This window comes from Diaphorina citri, unplaced genomic scaffold, assembly GCF_000475195.1.
Source record: "Diaphorina citri unplaced genomic scaffold, Diaci psyllid genome assembly version 1.1 scaffold1308, whole genome shotgun sequence".
NCBI lineage: Eukaryota > Metazoa > Arthropoda > Insecta > Hemiptera > Psyllidae > Diaphorina > Diaphorina citri.
The window spans coordinates 1-16,366 of record NW_007378737.1 but is presented as its reverse complement, the minus strand read 5'-3'; the positions used below and the strand labels follow the sequence as shown (position 1 = coordinate 16,366).

The window sequence follows — 16,366 nt, the reverse complement described above, 5'->3', positions numbered from 1 at the left end:
GCAACGCATTAATGTGTTTGTGCGCATACGTTTCTGCGCAGTTCTTTCTGCTCCTCCGCTAGCGCGCTTACATAGTGGACAAAAAAAAAACGGAAAAAAAACAACTGCGTAAAGTCTGACGTCACACATATTTTGAACTCTTTCATTAGAACGGAAACTAAAGATTGAATTTTCGACCTTTTACGTGTTTTGGCACTAAAAACTGACCATCGAAAATTTGACCCGATTACATTACTTTCCTTCCTATAGGATAAGGAAAGTAAAAACTATTTCCCCTTACCTCAGCTTGTAGTAGGGCGGTCACCTTCTCGACTCCCTCGCGTCGTTCGCGCTCCCTCATTCTTAGTTCCGCTTCGAGTGCGCTCTGCGCTGCGTTCTTTTCTCGATACACCGATCGCACTAATAATAATTCCTATCCCTTACCTGAGCTTGTAGTAGCACGCTAATCTTCGCTGCTTTGTCGCGTCGTTCGCGCTCCCTCAGTCTCAATTCCGATTCTAGTGCGCTCCGTGCTGCGTTCATTTTCTGTATACACCTATCGCGCTAATAATAATAATAACAAATGTCTTACCTCAGCTTGTAGTAGCGCGCTAATCTTCTCCGCTTCCTCGCGTCGTTCGCGCTCCGTTTGCGCTTCGCGCTCCCTCATTCTCAGTTCCGCTTCGAGTGCGCTCTGCGCTACGTTCATTTTCTCTATACACCTATCGCGCATGGCTATCTTGTGTGTTAGGGTTTCCTTAAGCAGGAGCAGCTCATTGGTTTTGCTTTGCCATTCGGAAATTTCGAGGACGCGACTGGAGTTTTGATTGCGGAGTAGGCTCCCCCTGGCGGGATTGGGATTTATATGAGAGGATTGCTTCTTAAGCATGGTTGCCTGGGGCCTTTGGTTACTTGTCAATGGTACTTTACTATTTAGAAAGCAGGAAGGCGCTGTGTTTTTGACATTTAGAAGAGAAAAGTTTGAGGTGACATGACTTTGACTTTCAGACATCGATGTAATAGGTATTTTGGGTCTTTGGTCTAAAGACCTTCTTTTACTGAACGAGTGAATTTTGAAATTGGCCTTTTGTTTGCGTTTGAGATAACTTAGTATGTAGCAAGGACAAGCACTCTAGTACTATTGAATTTAGTTGGCCTTATTTATTGTTCTTTTTGTAACTTTTTATCTATTACATGCTGTTTTGTATGAATACTTTAATATGTACTTAAAAGTAAAAGTCAGCTAATTTATAAAGTGTGTAGTACACAAAAAAAAAACTTCTTCCGCTGTTTCCCCGCTGAATAGTGAGGGATATCCTTTGTGTGAGGAAGGCAGCGGCCTTTTGTCTCCCGTAGATTTTAATTACTAATTTTAACTGTATTTTATCTTTTTGATTTCCCAGATTTGGTTAAAGCATTTTAATTTAATATTTTTTAAATAATTTTATTTCTAGTTTATCTATTCAAATCCCCCAGATTTGGTAAAAGCATTTTAATTTAATAACTTTAATTCTATTTTATCTACTTAATTTCCCAGATTTGGTTCTTCGAGCGTATCTCGGCCCAGTCCCATCTCCCAGGGCTGGCATTGAACTCCAAAGTTGTCCTGGCCCAGCGCGACTCGGCCCCGTTTGACTCATCCTGGCTACATTGTGATCATAGGAATGTGTTTGTACGCACCCTCTGGGATAATCCACGCCTGTATGACGAGGTAAAGTAGTATACAGAGTGTTCGAAAAGTCTTAGGACCCCTGAATATTTTTGGAACGGCTAAAGATGAGAAGCTGAAATTTGGGTTTGTGTTCTATCCTATCTTTTAAAATCCCCTTTTGCCAGCTTCGTTGGCCTATTTGGTAGCGCTTCTGCCTAGTGAGCGCGGATTTTATCCTGAATGGATAAGGTTCGTTCTCGGAACAGCCGGCTTTCTCCTATCCTGTCTTCCTTCTCTCTTCGATTTCGGTGACGACGAAGCTGAAATTTGGGTTTGTGTTCTATCCTATCTTTTAAAATCCCCTTTTGCCAGCTTCGTTGGCCTATTTGGTAGCGCTTCTGCCTTGTGAGCGCTAGGCCGCGGGTTCGATTCCCACCCGGGACGGATTTTATCCTGAATGGATAAGGTTCGTTCTCGGAACAGCCGGCTTTCTTCTGTCCTGTCTTCCTTCTCTCTTCGATTTCGGTGACGATGATTTTATCCTGAATGGATAAGGTTCGTTCTCGGAACAGCCGGCTTTCTTCTGTCCTGTCTTCCTTCTCTCTTCGATTTCGGTGACGACAAGACCTTCGCAGTTACAGTTCCCTTCGGATTTTATCCTGAATGGATAAGGTTCGTTCTCGGAACAGCCGGCTTTCTCCTGTCCTGTCTTCCTTCTCTCTTCGATTTCGGTGACGATAAGACCTTCGCAGTTACAGTTCCCTCTGTCACGGATTTTATCCTGAATGGATAAGGTTCGTTCTCGGAACAGCCGGCTTTCTCCTGTCCTGTCTTCCTTCTCTCTTCGATTTCGGTGACAATAAGACCTTCGCAGTTACAGTTCCCTCTGTCTAACCTCTTCAAAAATAGTTCCGATTTTAGAGAGAGAACTGTAAGGTCTTATCTTTCCGAAAGCGAAGGACAGGATAGTAGAAAGCCAGCCGTTCCGGGAACGGACCTTATCTATTGAGGACAAAGTTCGCAGTCTAAACAAGGTCTTGTATATTTGTGTACGTGTTTCTTATTCCATTGAGAATGCATTGTGTTTGCTTTCGCAGGTCGGACAGCCCCTGTACATCTTGTGGACTCAAAATGAAAAACAGAGCTCTCTGGTGAGCGCTCTGGTAACTGATCGAACCAACGTTCCTCGCAGGTAAGCCCCGCCCCTTCCATCAGCACTTTCCTTATCCATAGAAATAGAAAACAGATACAAAACACAGATCACAGGAGTTGTTGGTGTGATGTTGTGATGGCAGATTAAAGAGAAGATTTCTTATTGTATCTGCCATACACCTTGTTTATGGTCACGCCATTAATAGCTAGCCACAGGAGTCTAATGTAGCAGTTGTTTCATTGCTACTAAATAAAAAAGGCGGTGAAACACTAGTCTTTTAAAAATAAAAAGAAAAGGAGAAAAAGAAGAAGAAGAGGGAATTTTATTTATGTTTGGCCAGCCACTCACTATCAGGTAGATCTGCACGGAAAAGCGGTCACGAGACGGCGGGGCAGTTGGCTTCGGTAGCGATCGGGGAACGTCGGAGAATCGTTCGGTAAACGTCGCAAATGGGTTCGTTGGTCTTCGGAATGCCTTGAGATGTTTTCGAGGGTAAATGATATTTTCACTTCTTCAAGGAGCTAGAACTCTGACGTCACGTGACGCGATACTTGTGACGTCACGGAAAAGCGGTCACGAGACGGCGGGGCAGTTGGCTTCGGTAGCGATCGGGGAACGTCGGAGAATCGTTCGGTAAACGTCGCAAATGGGTTCGTTGGTCTTCGGAATGCCTTGAGATGTTTTCGAGGGTAAATGATATTTTCACTTCTTCAAGGAGCTAGAACTCTGACGTCACGTGACGCGATACTTGTGACGTCACGGAAAAGCGGTCACGAGACGGCGGGGCAGTTGGCTTCGGTAGCGATCGGGGAACGTCGGAGAATCGTTCGGTAAACGTCGCAAATGGGTTCGTTGGTCTTCGGAATGCCTTGAGATGTTTTCGAGGGTAAATGATATTTTCACTTCTTCAAGGAGCTAGAACTCTGACGTCACGTGACGCGATACTTGTGACGTCACGGAAAAGCGGTCACGAGACGGCGGGGCAGTCGGCTTCGGTAGCGATCGGACGCGATACTTGTGACGTCACGGAAAAGCGGTCACGAGACGGCGGGGCAGTCGGCTTCGGTAGCGATCGGGGAACGTCGGAGAATCGGTCGGTAAATGGGTTCGTTGGTCTTCGGAATGCCTTGAGATGTTTTCGAGGTTAAATGACATTTTTGGTTTGCCAACACTCACACTTAACTTGTACACTTTTATAGGACTTAAAGTTGGCACGTACCTTAATGTTTGGTTTGGACGTTTCGGGTCTGAATTCCAGACCCGTCAAACTTGTCAATTAGTTTTTTTTATGTTCTAATAAATTGACAAGTTCGCTGTCGATAACACATTGACAATCTGCTGAAGACGGGTCTGGAATTCAGACCCGAAACGTCCAAACCAAACATTAAGGTACGTGCCAACTTTAAGTCCTATAAAAGTATAAGTTTTGAGGTTGGATTTTTCACAACTTTTTACGTAGGAATCGACCTTTTATTCATAATTTTTACCCAACTGCAACTGCTCCATTCAGACCCGAAACGTCCAAACCAAACATTAAGGTACGTGCCAACTTTAAGCCCTATAAAAGTATTAGTTTTGAGGTTTTATCTTCGGAGAATCGTTCGGTGAACGTCGGAAACGGTTTCGTTTATCTTCGGAAATTTTCGATGATTTTCGGAAATGTTTTCCTTAAAACTCGGAAGCAAAATTCTGCATGAGATTTCAGGTGTCCGATAGTTTTAGTATTGTATTTTTTGTTAACTCCCAATATTGGTAATGGCTTACCTTATTTTCTATTTGACTAGGGTTCTTAGTTGTCGGTGTCGGCTCCTTAAAACTCGGAAACAAAATTCTGCATGAGATTTCAGGTGTCCGATAGTTTTAGTATTGTATTTTTTGTTAACTCCCAATATTGGATTATTTTTGGGAACATAAGGAAGTCAAAACTTTTTTTTTTTTAACGTGGTTTCGAGTGAAGTATTTGAATGGGTGGTTTGAGTCAAAGCTAAAAAAAAGGAAACAAACAACATCTTTGACTTGAATACCTTGGGTGGAAGAGCTCACAGTGTGAGAATCCTGCCATTAAAGCCTTAAAAAAAAAAAAATACCTATGTCTCGAAGGCTCAGACTTTGCTCAGAATGATTTCGTCATGTTTGACAAAATTTATCTATCTACCTAATTTATAATTTTATTTTATTTTTTTCAAACACATGGAAAAAGTTGTACACATTTTCCGTTCGGAAACTGAGACGATTTCCCCTCTTGTGAAGCTCATTTTCCCCTTTTTTGGCGTTGTAGCGTCTGTACTAAAAAAAAAAGAAAGAAAGAAAAAAAGTGGTTGGGTGGAAGAGCTCATGTAAGTCGTAACCCTGCCTCTTAAAATAAAGCCCAAAAAGCCCACTCAAAGGTTTAAGTGTAGGGGCAAACAGCCCTAAAGGATGGGTGAAGCTTCTACGGATCTAATCTAAAATAAAGACTTAAAATGAAAAATAAATGGCAAAGTAGAATGTAAAAATAAACCATAGGAAATCCAATCTAAAATAAAAACAAAAAAAAAAAAAAAAATGGCAAAGTAGAATGTAAAAATAAACCATAGGAAATCTGCCATCTAGAATAGGGGAAAATGTGGTCCGTTTCCGAAAGGAAAATACGCCTAAGGCCAGTCACTCACTATCAGGTACACCTGACAAGTACACCTGATCAGGTCCGCCTGTCAGGTCTACCTGATAGTGAGTGGCTGGCCTAAGGTTAGTGCGCTACCATTCAAGCTAACTAGGCTGGCCAGAAGTAGATTGAAGTCCCAAACCTCAACGGAGCTCAGAAAAGAACAAACCCTTCTGCTATTAACCATCTACAACATTGGACTTCACAGGTCTGTGTCGTAGCATGCCCATCCCGTAGTATGTCCCTCATCAGATGGGCGACAAGAGGCACATCCGATTTAGGCGCTGGAGTTAACACGAGAACACCAGAAAGTAACCCGTTGAAATATTTGCAATCGAAAAATGAGTTTTTTTTTTCTTTGTCGATGGTGGGATTCGAACACGGGACCTTCTGCACTTACTCGGTTGTATCACCAGGTTGACCAGGGTCCTGGGTAGTTCCCGTTGTAGAATGCTCAATGCCGTCACCAAATCTTCACGATGTCGTTCGAGGGCTTTATCTACCTCTGAATAGCACAGGTCCGAACAGAAATCGTTTGAACCCATCATGATTGTAATGAGCTGAAATAATAACCAATAGTTCAGTGGAACCAGGAAGGGATTGTAGGGACGTTAAACAGGGGGTAGACCAGCTTGGTCTGGCTGGGGGACTTTAAACAGGGAGTATACCAGCCTGACTTTCCCTTGCTAAAGAAATAGCAAATTGGAAAGGGCATCCCCTCGTAAAATTTGAAGCCAAAATCAAATGTCAGCCCAAAGCAATCACCACAGTTGGGCCTGATTGAGAGGCTGACGAAAAACGCCGACCCCGTCTGTACACGGGAAAAGGCGAAGAAGAAGAGTTGAAGTCTTTTGAAGATTTTCCCCTTTTTACAAAAAGAAAAAATACCTTCCAGTGGTTTTTCAAATCCGTCCGTGGGTCATTCTTAATTCGCTTTGACACCTCTTTGGCCATCGACACCAAGTCTTTACTCATGGCTCCTATCTCGGCTACATTGAACTGAGCATTCCTATGCGTACTATAAGAGTCGCTCAGTGAGTAGCCGAATAGGTTGGGGTTGAACATCTTCAGGATGTTGGGAACCGTGAGGTAGGTGCGCCAGTCCTCTTGTCCGCCTGGGGGAAAATAATGGGACACAGTGAGATAGAATTCGATTTTTTCAAAGGTTCAAAGTTCAAACACTTTAGTTGCTGAGGTGCTCTATTCCAAAGCTGTGTCCACACATCACTGCCTCAACAACAATAGATCAGTTGCGCTTACTTGGGTGATGTTTCAAAGTCATAGAGCAGGAAAAATGAGGACTAACGGAATTTTTCGTGAACTTTGACGTCACGGCATACGCTCCCGTAGGCGATGACGTCACATCAAATGTCCCGAGCAAAGCTCCTTCGCAGGCAACGCATTAATGTGTTTGTGCACATAAGTTTCTGCGCAGTTCTTTCTGCTCCTCCGCTAGCGCGATTGCATAGTGGCGCTACCTAACGGACGAAAAAAACAACTGCGTAAAGTCTGACGTCACACATATTTGAACGGAAAATGAAAATTGAATTTTCGACCTTTTACAGTTATTTTTTCGGAGTTTTGACCTCAGATTTGGATTTTTCCCAACTTTTTACAAAGGAATCGAACATTTATTTATAATTTTTACCCATTTGCAACTGCTCCATTATGTAGTTTCACCTGGCCAGTCGAGTTATTTTTTCGGAGTTTTGACCTCAGATTTGGATTTTTCCCAACTTTTTACATAGGAATCGAACATTTATTTATAATTTTTACCCACTTGCAACTGCTCCATTATGTAGTTTCACCTGGCCAGTCCACTATGTTTGGACACACCTTGAAAGTCTTTTTTGAGAGATTTGATAGAGGGAGCTGTGACTGCTAAGGTCTTATCGTCCCGAAAACTAAAGGAAATTCAAGAATCGTTTAAGGGACTAGGGGGAGGGCCCCAAGATCCCCCTCCCTCCGATTTTTTTTGACCCCTTAATAACCAGCGTGGCCTTTGGGCCAGCCACTCACTATCAGGTAGACCTGACAGGTAGTTACGGCTGATCAGGTCTACCTGATACCTGAAGAGTCCACACACTGTCAGGTAGACCTGACAGGCGGACCTGATCAGGTCCACCTGATAGTGAGTGGCTGATACCTGATGAGCACACAGACTATCAGGTAGACCTGACAGGCGGACCTGATCAGTTCTACCTGATAGTGAGGAAGAGAGTTTTCATTCGTGTTAAAAAATCATAAAAAAGGGATAAGTGTTTCACCGCCGTTGAAACAACTGCTACATTAGACGCATGTGGTCTGTGTCGTAGCATGCCCATTACTTATTTTTTTTTTATTTTTTTTTAACAAGATAGATTTTTAAAACTTTGTTTTATTATTTTTTATATATATATATATATATAACAGACAACATTACAGTCGACAAGCAGCAAACAAAAATAATTGAAACTAATGTTTGATTAAAATTTATACCAATCAACATATTATTTTGTCTTTTGTCGTACCATGTTCACCTTGGATTGAGCGAATCTATAGGCCAGCCACTCACTATCAGGTAGACCTGACAGGTACACCCGATCAGATCCGCATATCAGATCTACCTGATACCTAATGAGCACACACACTATCAGGTAGACCTAACATTCGGACCTTTTCAGCCATACCTCTCAGGTCTACCTGATAGTGTGCGTGCTCATCAGAAAGACCTGACAGGCGGTACTGATCAGGTCTACCTGATAGTGTGCGTGCTCATCAGAAAGGACTAGATTCCGCAGGGCATCGGAATAGTTGATCCAATTAGTGGATTCGAACCAAGTCCTCTCTACAAAAGACAAAGGATGTCCACGTCGGGACTGATATGTCCTCATTGGGACTAGTTGGTCCTTAGCTGTTGTCCCAAGTGAAAAGATAAGGACTAGATTCAGAAGGACATCGGATTATTTGATAGGCAGGCGTCCAGTTAGTGGATTTGTTATGAGTGGGTTCCAGCATGTTATTCCACAGAGCATTGGCAGCTGAAACAGAATCAAGTAAATACATACATACATATCCTAAGTCGTTCCGTTTGGTGGAACAGGTCGACTATTCACAAAACCTCTCCACCAAGTTCTATCATTAAATTTTTGTTGGTTTTCAATGAGACTGGGATTTCGATGATATCTTTGTTGATTTGATCATTCCATCTCAGTCGTGGTCTACCTTGCTTTCTGGTTCCTTCTATATTTATTTGGAAGTATATCAAGTAAATAGAATATATCCTGTTTATACTGCAAGAGTCCGAAGACCATCGCATCGCTTAGGGTCATAACTTGGATCACTAAAAGGACAGCTTTTTCAGCAGCAACAGTTGATAGAGCCGGTTTTGAGGATAATTTCAGACTGATTAATTGCCAGCCTAGTTGGCTTGGAGGGTAGCGCGCCTACCTTGTAAGAGCTAGGTCGCAGGTTCGATTCCCGTTTATTTTTATTATTATTATTATTAAAAAAAAAGTCTAACTGCCTATATTATAAGTTATAACTGATCAACATGGCCTAAGGCCATCCACTCACTAATAGGTAGACCTAACAGGTACACCTGATCAGGTGTATATGTAGGTACCTGTCAGGTCTACCTGATAGTGAGTTGCTGGCCTTATGGCCGATCGATATGGCCCAAAACAGGCCCATACTATAAAATCTCTTTTTTCCAAAGAGGTTTGATAGTGTCATCGGAGATCTTGTCGTCCCGAAAGCAAAGAGAGAAGGAGGACAGGATAGGAGGAAGCTAGGCGTTCCGAGAACGAACCACATCTGTTTAGGATAAAGTTCGCCCCGGGCTGGAATCGAACCCGCGATCTAGCGCTTATAGAAGACAAGCGCACTACCCTGTACTCAGAGGTAGGCGCCAAAGACTGTTGTATTATGTTATCAAACCCCTAAAATACACGAGACCTTGTTTAGACTGGGGTAAAGGGACTTTTCAGTCCTGTTCTTGCAGGTTAAACAAGGTAGAAGTATTCCATTCCAGCGAGTAACCTCCGTGGCCAAGTGTGTATCACACTGAGCGTGCACGCAGGAGGTCCGGGTTCAATTCTCGGCGGATACGAGGTTTTTTTTTCGGCTCTGTGCTTGGAGTTTGGGGTGCACTCAACCTCATTAGGACAATCGAGTTTAACCGAGTAGAAACCAGTGGCGGCATTCCAGAGTAAAAAAAAAATATAGATATAGGTAGTAAAGGAGGCTCTTAGTAATGCTGTGATATCCACGAAAAAATACGAAGAAGCTCTCAGCTTCGCCACAAATAAATCATGATTTAGATTTAGATTAGATTTTTTAGTATTCCATTCCAGCGCTTACAAGGGAGGGAATCGAACCCGCGTGCTCTCGCTTACCTTTGCCTGTTTGGCCTCCCGCAGGCGTTTCTTATTATTAGACGTCAGCCCAAACACATGATGAAGGAAGGTGGTCCTAAACCGGTGTTCAGACTCCTCACTAATCCGCAGAAATCGAGGCACATAATTGAACTGTTCGGAGCGGGGTAGATCCGTGTCGGGCAAGCGCCAAAACCACGCCAGGTTCTCGTTGACTTTGTCCCGTCTGGAGTGGCCAAACTGGGCGAGGAGGTGAAGGCTGAGCCATAGCAGGGTGACCGGGCGCATTACATGTGTCCTGAAGTCCCCTTGTTAAAGAAAAAAGAAGAAGAAATAGCAAAGGTTGAGTGCGAATTGCATTCACTCGTAAAATTTGTAGCCAAAACCAAATGTCAGGCCAAAGCAATCACCCTAGTTAGGGCTGATTAAGAGGCTGACGAAAAATGCCGACCCCGTCTGTACACGGTAAAAGACGAAGAAGAAGAAAAGAAGAAGAAGAAGTCAGGTTAGTTGGATTCCGGTTGAATGTTAACTGTCTACAGGAAAATTGACATCTGCTTCAAAAAGTAGGGCTGCATTGAGGGGGCTCGGACCCCCCGCGAGCTTTTCTCCTTTATTATAGACCAGGCTCCGAAAATTTGGAGCATCCACGGGTAAAACCTCAAATTTTAAGACTCGCAGTGTAGGTAATAAAAATAAATAGTTAGGTAAATGCTAGTAGGTAATCATTACAGAAAGGGAAAAAAATTACCTCGAATTAGAATTGAGAAATTAACGATGGAAATTGAACCTTCTCACAGACCTAAGTCTGATGTCAGAAGATCTGAGCTCGAGTAGCAGGCACAAGAAATTATTAGGCCCTATAGGTAAATTATAAGGCACATATAATAGGTACCTACATTAAATTGCTCTAGTTACTTACCTATTTAAGTGGTGGGCAATATGATAGGTAAGGCAACTTTACCTTGCTCCGATATAGGGGTAGGTAAACACACTTTACTCATACTCACTTTTCCAAGACGTAAAGTAAAATACTTTGGACAAATCAGGTGGTACCTCATACTGGTACTTACCTACTCATTGAAAAGGAAATGTCTACAAGGAATCAACAAATGATGAAATGAAGACATAAAATACAAAACAGGAAATAGAATTTGTATTTTATGTACAATTGTACATCTCATTGTTGAAATATTGAAACACTGATTTCCAGAACACTTTACTGTTCTAAATGGTTTTGTGGATAACTTTTTTTTATTTATTATTTAAAAAAGGACCACTTTTGCTTTACATCAAGGTACATTCTTTTATATTCATACCTATCCGGGAACAGAACAGCTTGGCCAGATAATTTCCACTCTGGCCAGAATTCAAACCCAGCATACCAAACTTTGATAATTGGGTAAATATTCAGTAATTTTATTCCCGCAAATTTTGATGAATGTTTCCAAAGAAATTAAGGATTTTTTGCTGTTGTAATTTTGAGAAAAGGATAATGTCCATTTTTTGTAAGCTCATTTTTTTTAAAAAATATTTAAAAGTGCTCATTAAAAATTGCAGGAGTAAAATTGCTGAGTAAAATTCAAGAATTATTGTTTGTATCGTGCATTCATCTGTGATAGATATCAAGTTGATTCCTTTCCAAAGAAATTAAGGATTTTTTGTTGTTGTAATTTTAAGAAAAGGATAATGTCCATTTTTTGTAAGCTCATTTTTTTAATATTTAAAAGTGCTCATTAAAAATTGCAGGAGTAAAATTGCTGAGTAGAAAATTACCAAGAATTATTGTTTGTATCGTGCATTCATCTGTGATAGATATCAAGTTGATTCCTTTTTTTTCCTTTGGACAAATCAGGTGGTACCTCATACTGGTACTTACCTACTCATTGAAAAGGAAATGTCTACAAGGAATCAACAAATGATGAAATGAATGATGACAAAACAGGAAATGGAATTTGTATTTTATGTACAATTATTGTACATCTCATTGTTGAAATATTGAAACACTAATTGCCAGAACACTTTACTGTTCTAAATGGTTTTGTGGAATTTGTGGAACAACTTTTTTTTTATTTATTATTGGAAAAAAAAATGTTCCATAGGACCACTTTTGCTTTACATCAAGGTACATTCTTTTATATTTATACCTATCCGGGAACAGAACAGCTTGGCCAGATAATTTCCACTCTGGCCAGAATTCAAACCCAGCACCTCTCACCATCACCACACACACTATACCACCCCAACACAACACCACCACCACGTACACACATATCACAACACTAACACACACACACACACGCACGCACACCACATGTTTATGGCTCAGACCCGTACTTTAGTACTAGGAAGGGTAGAACCAAGAAAACCCAGCACCTGGTTGAGAGACAGTGCTGCTAACCAGGTGGTAATGGTGAATATCTGTGTAAACTATAGTTAATTAACCCTAACATAACTTATCAAATTAATTAAATATAATTTTACTTGGGTGTTTTTTATATATCAGTTTTATTTTATTTTTTCCCCTTTATTTATTTTTTAACCTAGCCCAAAAACCCTCAGTTTAAAGTAAAGATAAATATATTGTAGGTGTAAGTAAAATTGGTAAGTTGCAAGTGTTGGGTTGATACTAGGTCATTTTTGAAAACAAAGAGTAATTTTACTATTAGAAGAGCAAGTCCATTAGATTTTACATTGATCATAAAACATTTATAGTTAATTAACCCTAACATAACTTATCAAATTAATTAAATATAATTTTACTTGGGTGTTTTTTATATATCAGTTTTATTTTATTTCTTTATTTTTTCCCCTTTATTTATTTTTTAACCTAGCCCAAAAACCCTCAGTTTAAAGTAAAGATAAATATATGTATTGTAGGTGTAAGTAAAATTGGTAAGTTGCAAGTGTTGGGTTGATACTAGGTCATTTTAGAAAATAAAGAGTATTTTACTATTAGAAGAGCAAGTCCATTAGATTTTACATTGATCATAAAACATAGTAGAAAAGGGAAGTTAGAGGTTGGAGAATAAGCCTTCGCTGACTGCTTCAAGAAGGGAAGCTTTGAATGCCAGAAAGGAGAGAGAGTAAGTTTAGGATGGAGTAGGGCACAGAATTCCAGAGAGTTATGGAAGTTATGAAGATAAGTAGGTAATGAATAATCATAGAGGGGGTAAAAAACTAGAAATTCACGATTGAAATTGAACCCCGCGGCTCGCAGTGTAGGTAATAAAAATAAATAGTTAGGTAAATGCTAGTAGGTAATCATTACAGAAAGGGAAAAAAATTACCTCGAATTATAATTGAGAAATTGACGATGGAAATTGAACCTTCTCACAGACATAGGTCTGATGTCAGAAGATCTGAGCTCGAGTAGAAGGCACAAGAAATTATTAGGCCCTATAGGTAAATTATAAGGCACATAGGTACCTACATTAAATTGCTCTAGTTACTTACCTATTTAAGTGGTGGGCAATATGATAGGTAAGGCAACTTTACCTTGATCCGATATAGGGGTAGGTAGACACACTTTACTCATACTCACTTTTCCAAGACGTAAAGTAAAATAAATGAAAATAATTATTCAGATAAGAATCTTCACAAATTAAAATAAAAATTAAAAAGACAATTGAGATTCAATAAGACATTCAACGAAGAATAAATGATAGGTAATTAGATGTTAGGTAAAAGGTAAAACACCACTTCATCTCCAGCGCTCGTAGAGTAAACACCTCTCTCGCGTCTTTTTGGTCTGATGATGGGAATCTGAGTATTCCCGAAAGCTCACCAAACTTTCTTCGTTTACTGAATCTCAATTGTCTTTTTAATTTTTATTTTAAAATACTTAAAGTAGGTATTAAAATGCTTAAACTTACGTAAAATACGACAGGTATATTTAAATACGATAACTGTAAGCAAGGAAAAAAGATGAATGGACGGACGGTTGGTATAATACGAGAAAAGTAGTAAATAAAACAATACCTACGATCTACGATAACTTGGATACCTGGTAGGTTAAATACGATAACTGAGTACTTAAACCAAGTAAAATACGATAAATGGATAGTTAGATATTATATAGGTAAATCACCTTAATTATGAGTACTTAGGCATAGTTAAGTACCTGGTAAAAAACAGTAACACAACACGTACGGCGCGGTGGTAGGTAAAATACGATAATTAGGTAACAAATAAAATACGACAATTATATATTAAGTAAAACACCTTAAAGGGTTAAAGACGAGTACACCTGGTAGGTAAAATACGATAAAACACTAAAACTTGAGATCAAATTTGGATCGAATGAAATACGATAACTTGCCGCGGTAGGTAAAATACGACAAAACACTATAACTTTAGATCAGAGTTGGATCGATTAAAATACGATAACTTGTCGCGGTAGGTAAAATACGACAAAAGACTATAACTTGAGATCAAAATTGGATTGATTGTTATTAAACCGACTGATTAAAGTTGGATCAATTAATTTTATTAATTTAGTTCTTTTAAAACCTTTGTACAATTGGGGACCACCCCGTTTATTAATAAAATAAAATAAAATTAATTAGAGCAGTTGATTGGTTTATTAGAGCGATCCTGGTAGGTTAAATACGATAACTGAGTACTTAAACCAAGTAAAATACGATAAATGGATAGTTAGATATTATAGGTAAATCACCTTAACCTTAATTATGAGTAGGTATAGTTAAGTACCTGGTAAAAAACAGTGACACAACACGTACGGCGCGGTGGTAGGTAAAATACGATAATTAGGTAACAAATAAAATACGACAGTTAGATATTAGGTAAAACACTTTAAAAGACGAGTACACCTGGTAGGTAAAATACGATAAAACACTAAAACTTGAGATTAAAATACGGGATCGATTAAAATACGATAACTTGCCGCGGTAGGGAAAATACGACAAAACCGACTAGTTAAGTACCTGGTAAAAAACAGTAACACAACACGTACGGCGCGGTGGTAGGTAAAATACGATAATTAGGTAACAAATAAAATACGGCAGTTAGATATTAGGTAAAATACTTTAAAAGACGAGTACACCTGGTAGGTAAAATACGATAAAACACTAAAACTTGAGATCAAAGTTGGATCGATTAAAATACGATAACTTGCCGCGGTAGGGAAAATACGACAAAACCGACTGATTAAAGTTAGATCAATGTATTTTATTATTTTGATTGATTATTCCACTCTGGGCTCTCGGGTAGAACTGTAAACCGACTGATTAAAGTTAGATCAATGTATTTTATTATTTTGATTGATTATTCCACTCTGGGCTCTCGGGTAGAACTGTTCTCGAGAATCTCGAGATATCATCCCAAATGATACTGTAGAGGAAAACCAGCAAGTAGACGAAGTACAAAATGAACAGGTTATCAACCATCGTGCAGATATTTGCCTTCGGGGAGAGAAAAACCACTTGCTTTGATTAGGTATTTATTTAAATTTTTATATTCCTTTGTTTATATAGTACCTAGTTTTTTTTACATATAGTTAATATTATTTTTTCCTTATTGGTATAAACAGAGATTTCTATAAACAAAAGTTGTGAAAAAAGCTCTTCTTTACCACAAAGAATTTTGAGATTTGAGATGTTTTTTATAAACAGAGTTTTACAAAGATTGGCATTATTTATGTAGGTACAGTCCTTAACAAAAATGGACGCGGCACACAAGGGATCAAGAAGAGACCGCCTTACATAGGTAGAGACCAATGTAATGCCAAATTAAATTATGAATGTATGAAATAAATAATAGGTATTAGGTTTGTCTGATTTTCATTAATCATTAATCAAAATCAAAATAGGAACATCCAGTGGCGTAGCGTCCATGTAGGGCGTGTATGGCGGCCATACACTCAAAAATTCCACTCAAATACCCTTAAATATTGACTTTAAATAATTATTGTATTCTTATTAGATAGATATTGTGATAGAAATTAGTGTCCGCCCTACACTTGGAGTTAGACCACGCTACGCCACTGGGAACATCCTAAAGTTCCGAGGAAAAATAACGAGTAACAGCTTACGTTTCGAAGATCACTGCCAAGGTTGGAGAATGAAATAATGAATCTTTGTACTTATACCTATTTATTTATATACCTATTTATGTAGGTACCGAATAGGTACCATTATTCAGATAAGAATCTTCACAAATTAAAATAAAAATTAAAAAGACAATTGAGATTCAATAAGACATTCAACGAAGAATAAATGATGGGTAATTAGATGTTAGGTAAAACACCACTTCAACTCCAGCGCTCGTAGAGTAAACACCTCTCTCGCGTCTGATGATGGGAATCTGAGTATTCCCGAAAGCTCACCAAACTTTCTTCGTTGAATGTCTTACTGAATCTCAATTGTCTTTTTAATTTTTATTTTAAAATACTTAAAGTATTAAAATGCTTAAACTTACGTAAAATATCGTACGACAGGTATAGTTAAAATACGATAACTGTAAGCAAGGAAAAAAGATGAATGGACGGACGGACGGTTGGTATAATACGAGAAAAGTAGTAAATAAAACAATACCTACGATCTACGATAACTTGGATACCTGGT

At 39.3% G+C, this 16,366-nt stretch overlaps 2 protein-coding genes and 2 long non-coding RNA genes across 4 annotated transcripts in view; 1 reads left to right on the top strand and 3 right to left on the bottom strand.

The window, feature by feature from the left end:
• The window catches only part of LOC103515267, a 5,132-nt gene extending 4,013 nt beyond the window's left edge, over window positions 1-1,119 (bottom strand). The window contains exon 1 of the mRNA XM_008480198.2: window positions 572-1,119. Within this exon, the coding sequence (XP_008478420.1) occupies window positions 572-991 (420 nt within the window). The 5' untranslated portion in view covers window positions 992-1,119. The remainder of the gene's footprint in view (window positions 1-571) is intronic.
• The window catches only part of LOC113469947 (DENN domain-containing protein Crag-like), a 48,902-nt gene extending 46,076 nt beyond the window's left edge, over window positions 1-2,826 (top strand). Inside the window, exons 41-43 of the mRNA XM_026828013.1 lie at window positions 1,456-1,460; window positions 1,517-1,690; window positions 2,728-2,826. Of these exons, the coding sequence (XP_026683814.1) occupies window positions 1,456-1,460; window positions 1,517-1,690; window positions 2,728-2,826 (278 nt within the window). The remainder of the gene's footprint in view (window positions 1-1,455; window positions 1,461-1,516; window positions 1,691-2,727) is intronic.
• A 1,764-nt stretch (window positions 2,827-4,590) lies between these two features.
• LOC108253153 lies at window positions 4,591-5,289 on the bottom strand. The gene is made up of 2 exons (XR_001809675.2): window positions 4,871-5,289; window positions 4,591-4,807 (listed from the first exon to the last, which is right to left on the bottom strand). It is a non-coding gene; the product is annotated as an uncharacterized LOC108253153 (long non-coding RNA).
• Window positions 5,290-11,613: 6,324 nt separating this feature from the next.
• On the bottom strand, window positions 11,614-12,421 carry LOC113469946. The gene is made up of 2 exons (XR_003393205.1): window positions 12,159-12,421; window positions 11,614-11,993 (listed from the first exon to the last, which is right to left on the bottom strand). It is a non-coding gene; the product is annotated as an uncharacterized LOC113469946 (long non-coding RNA).
• Window positions 12,422-16,366: the final 3,945 nt, after the last annotated feature.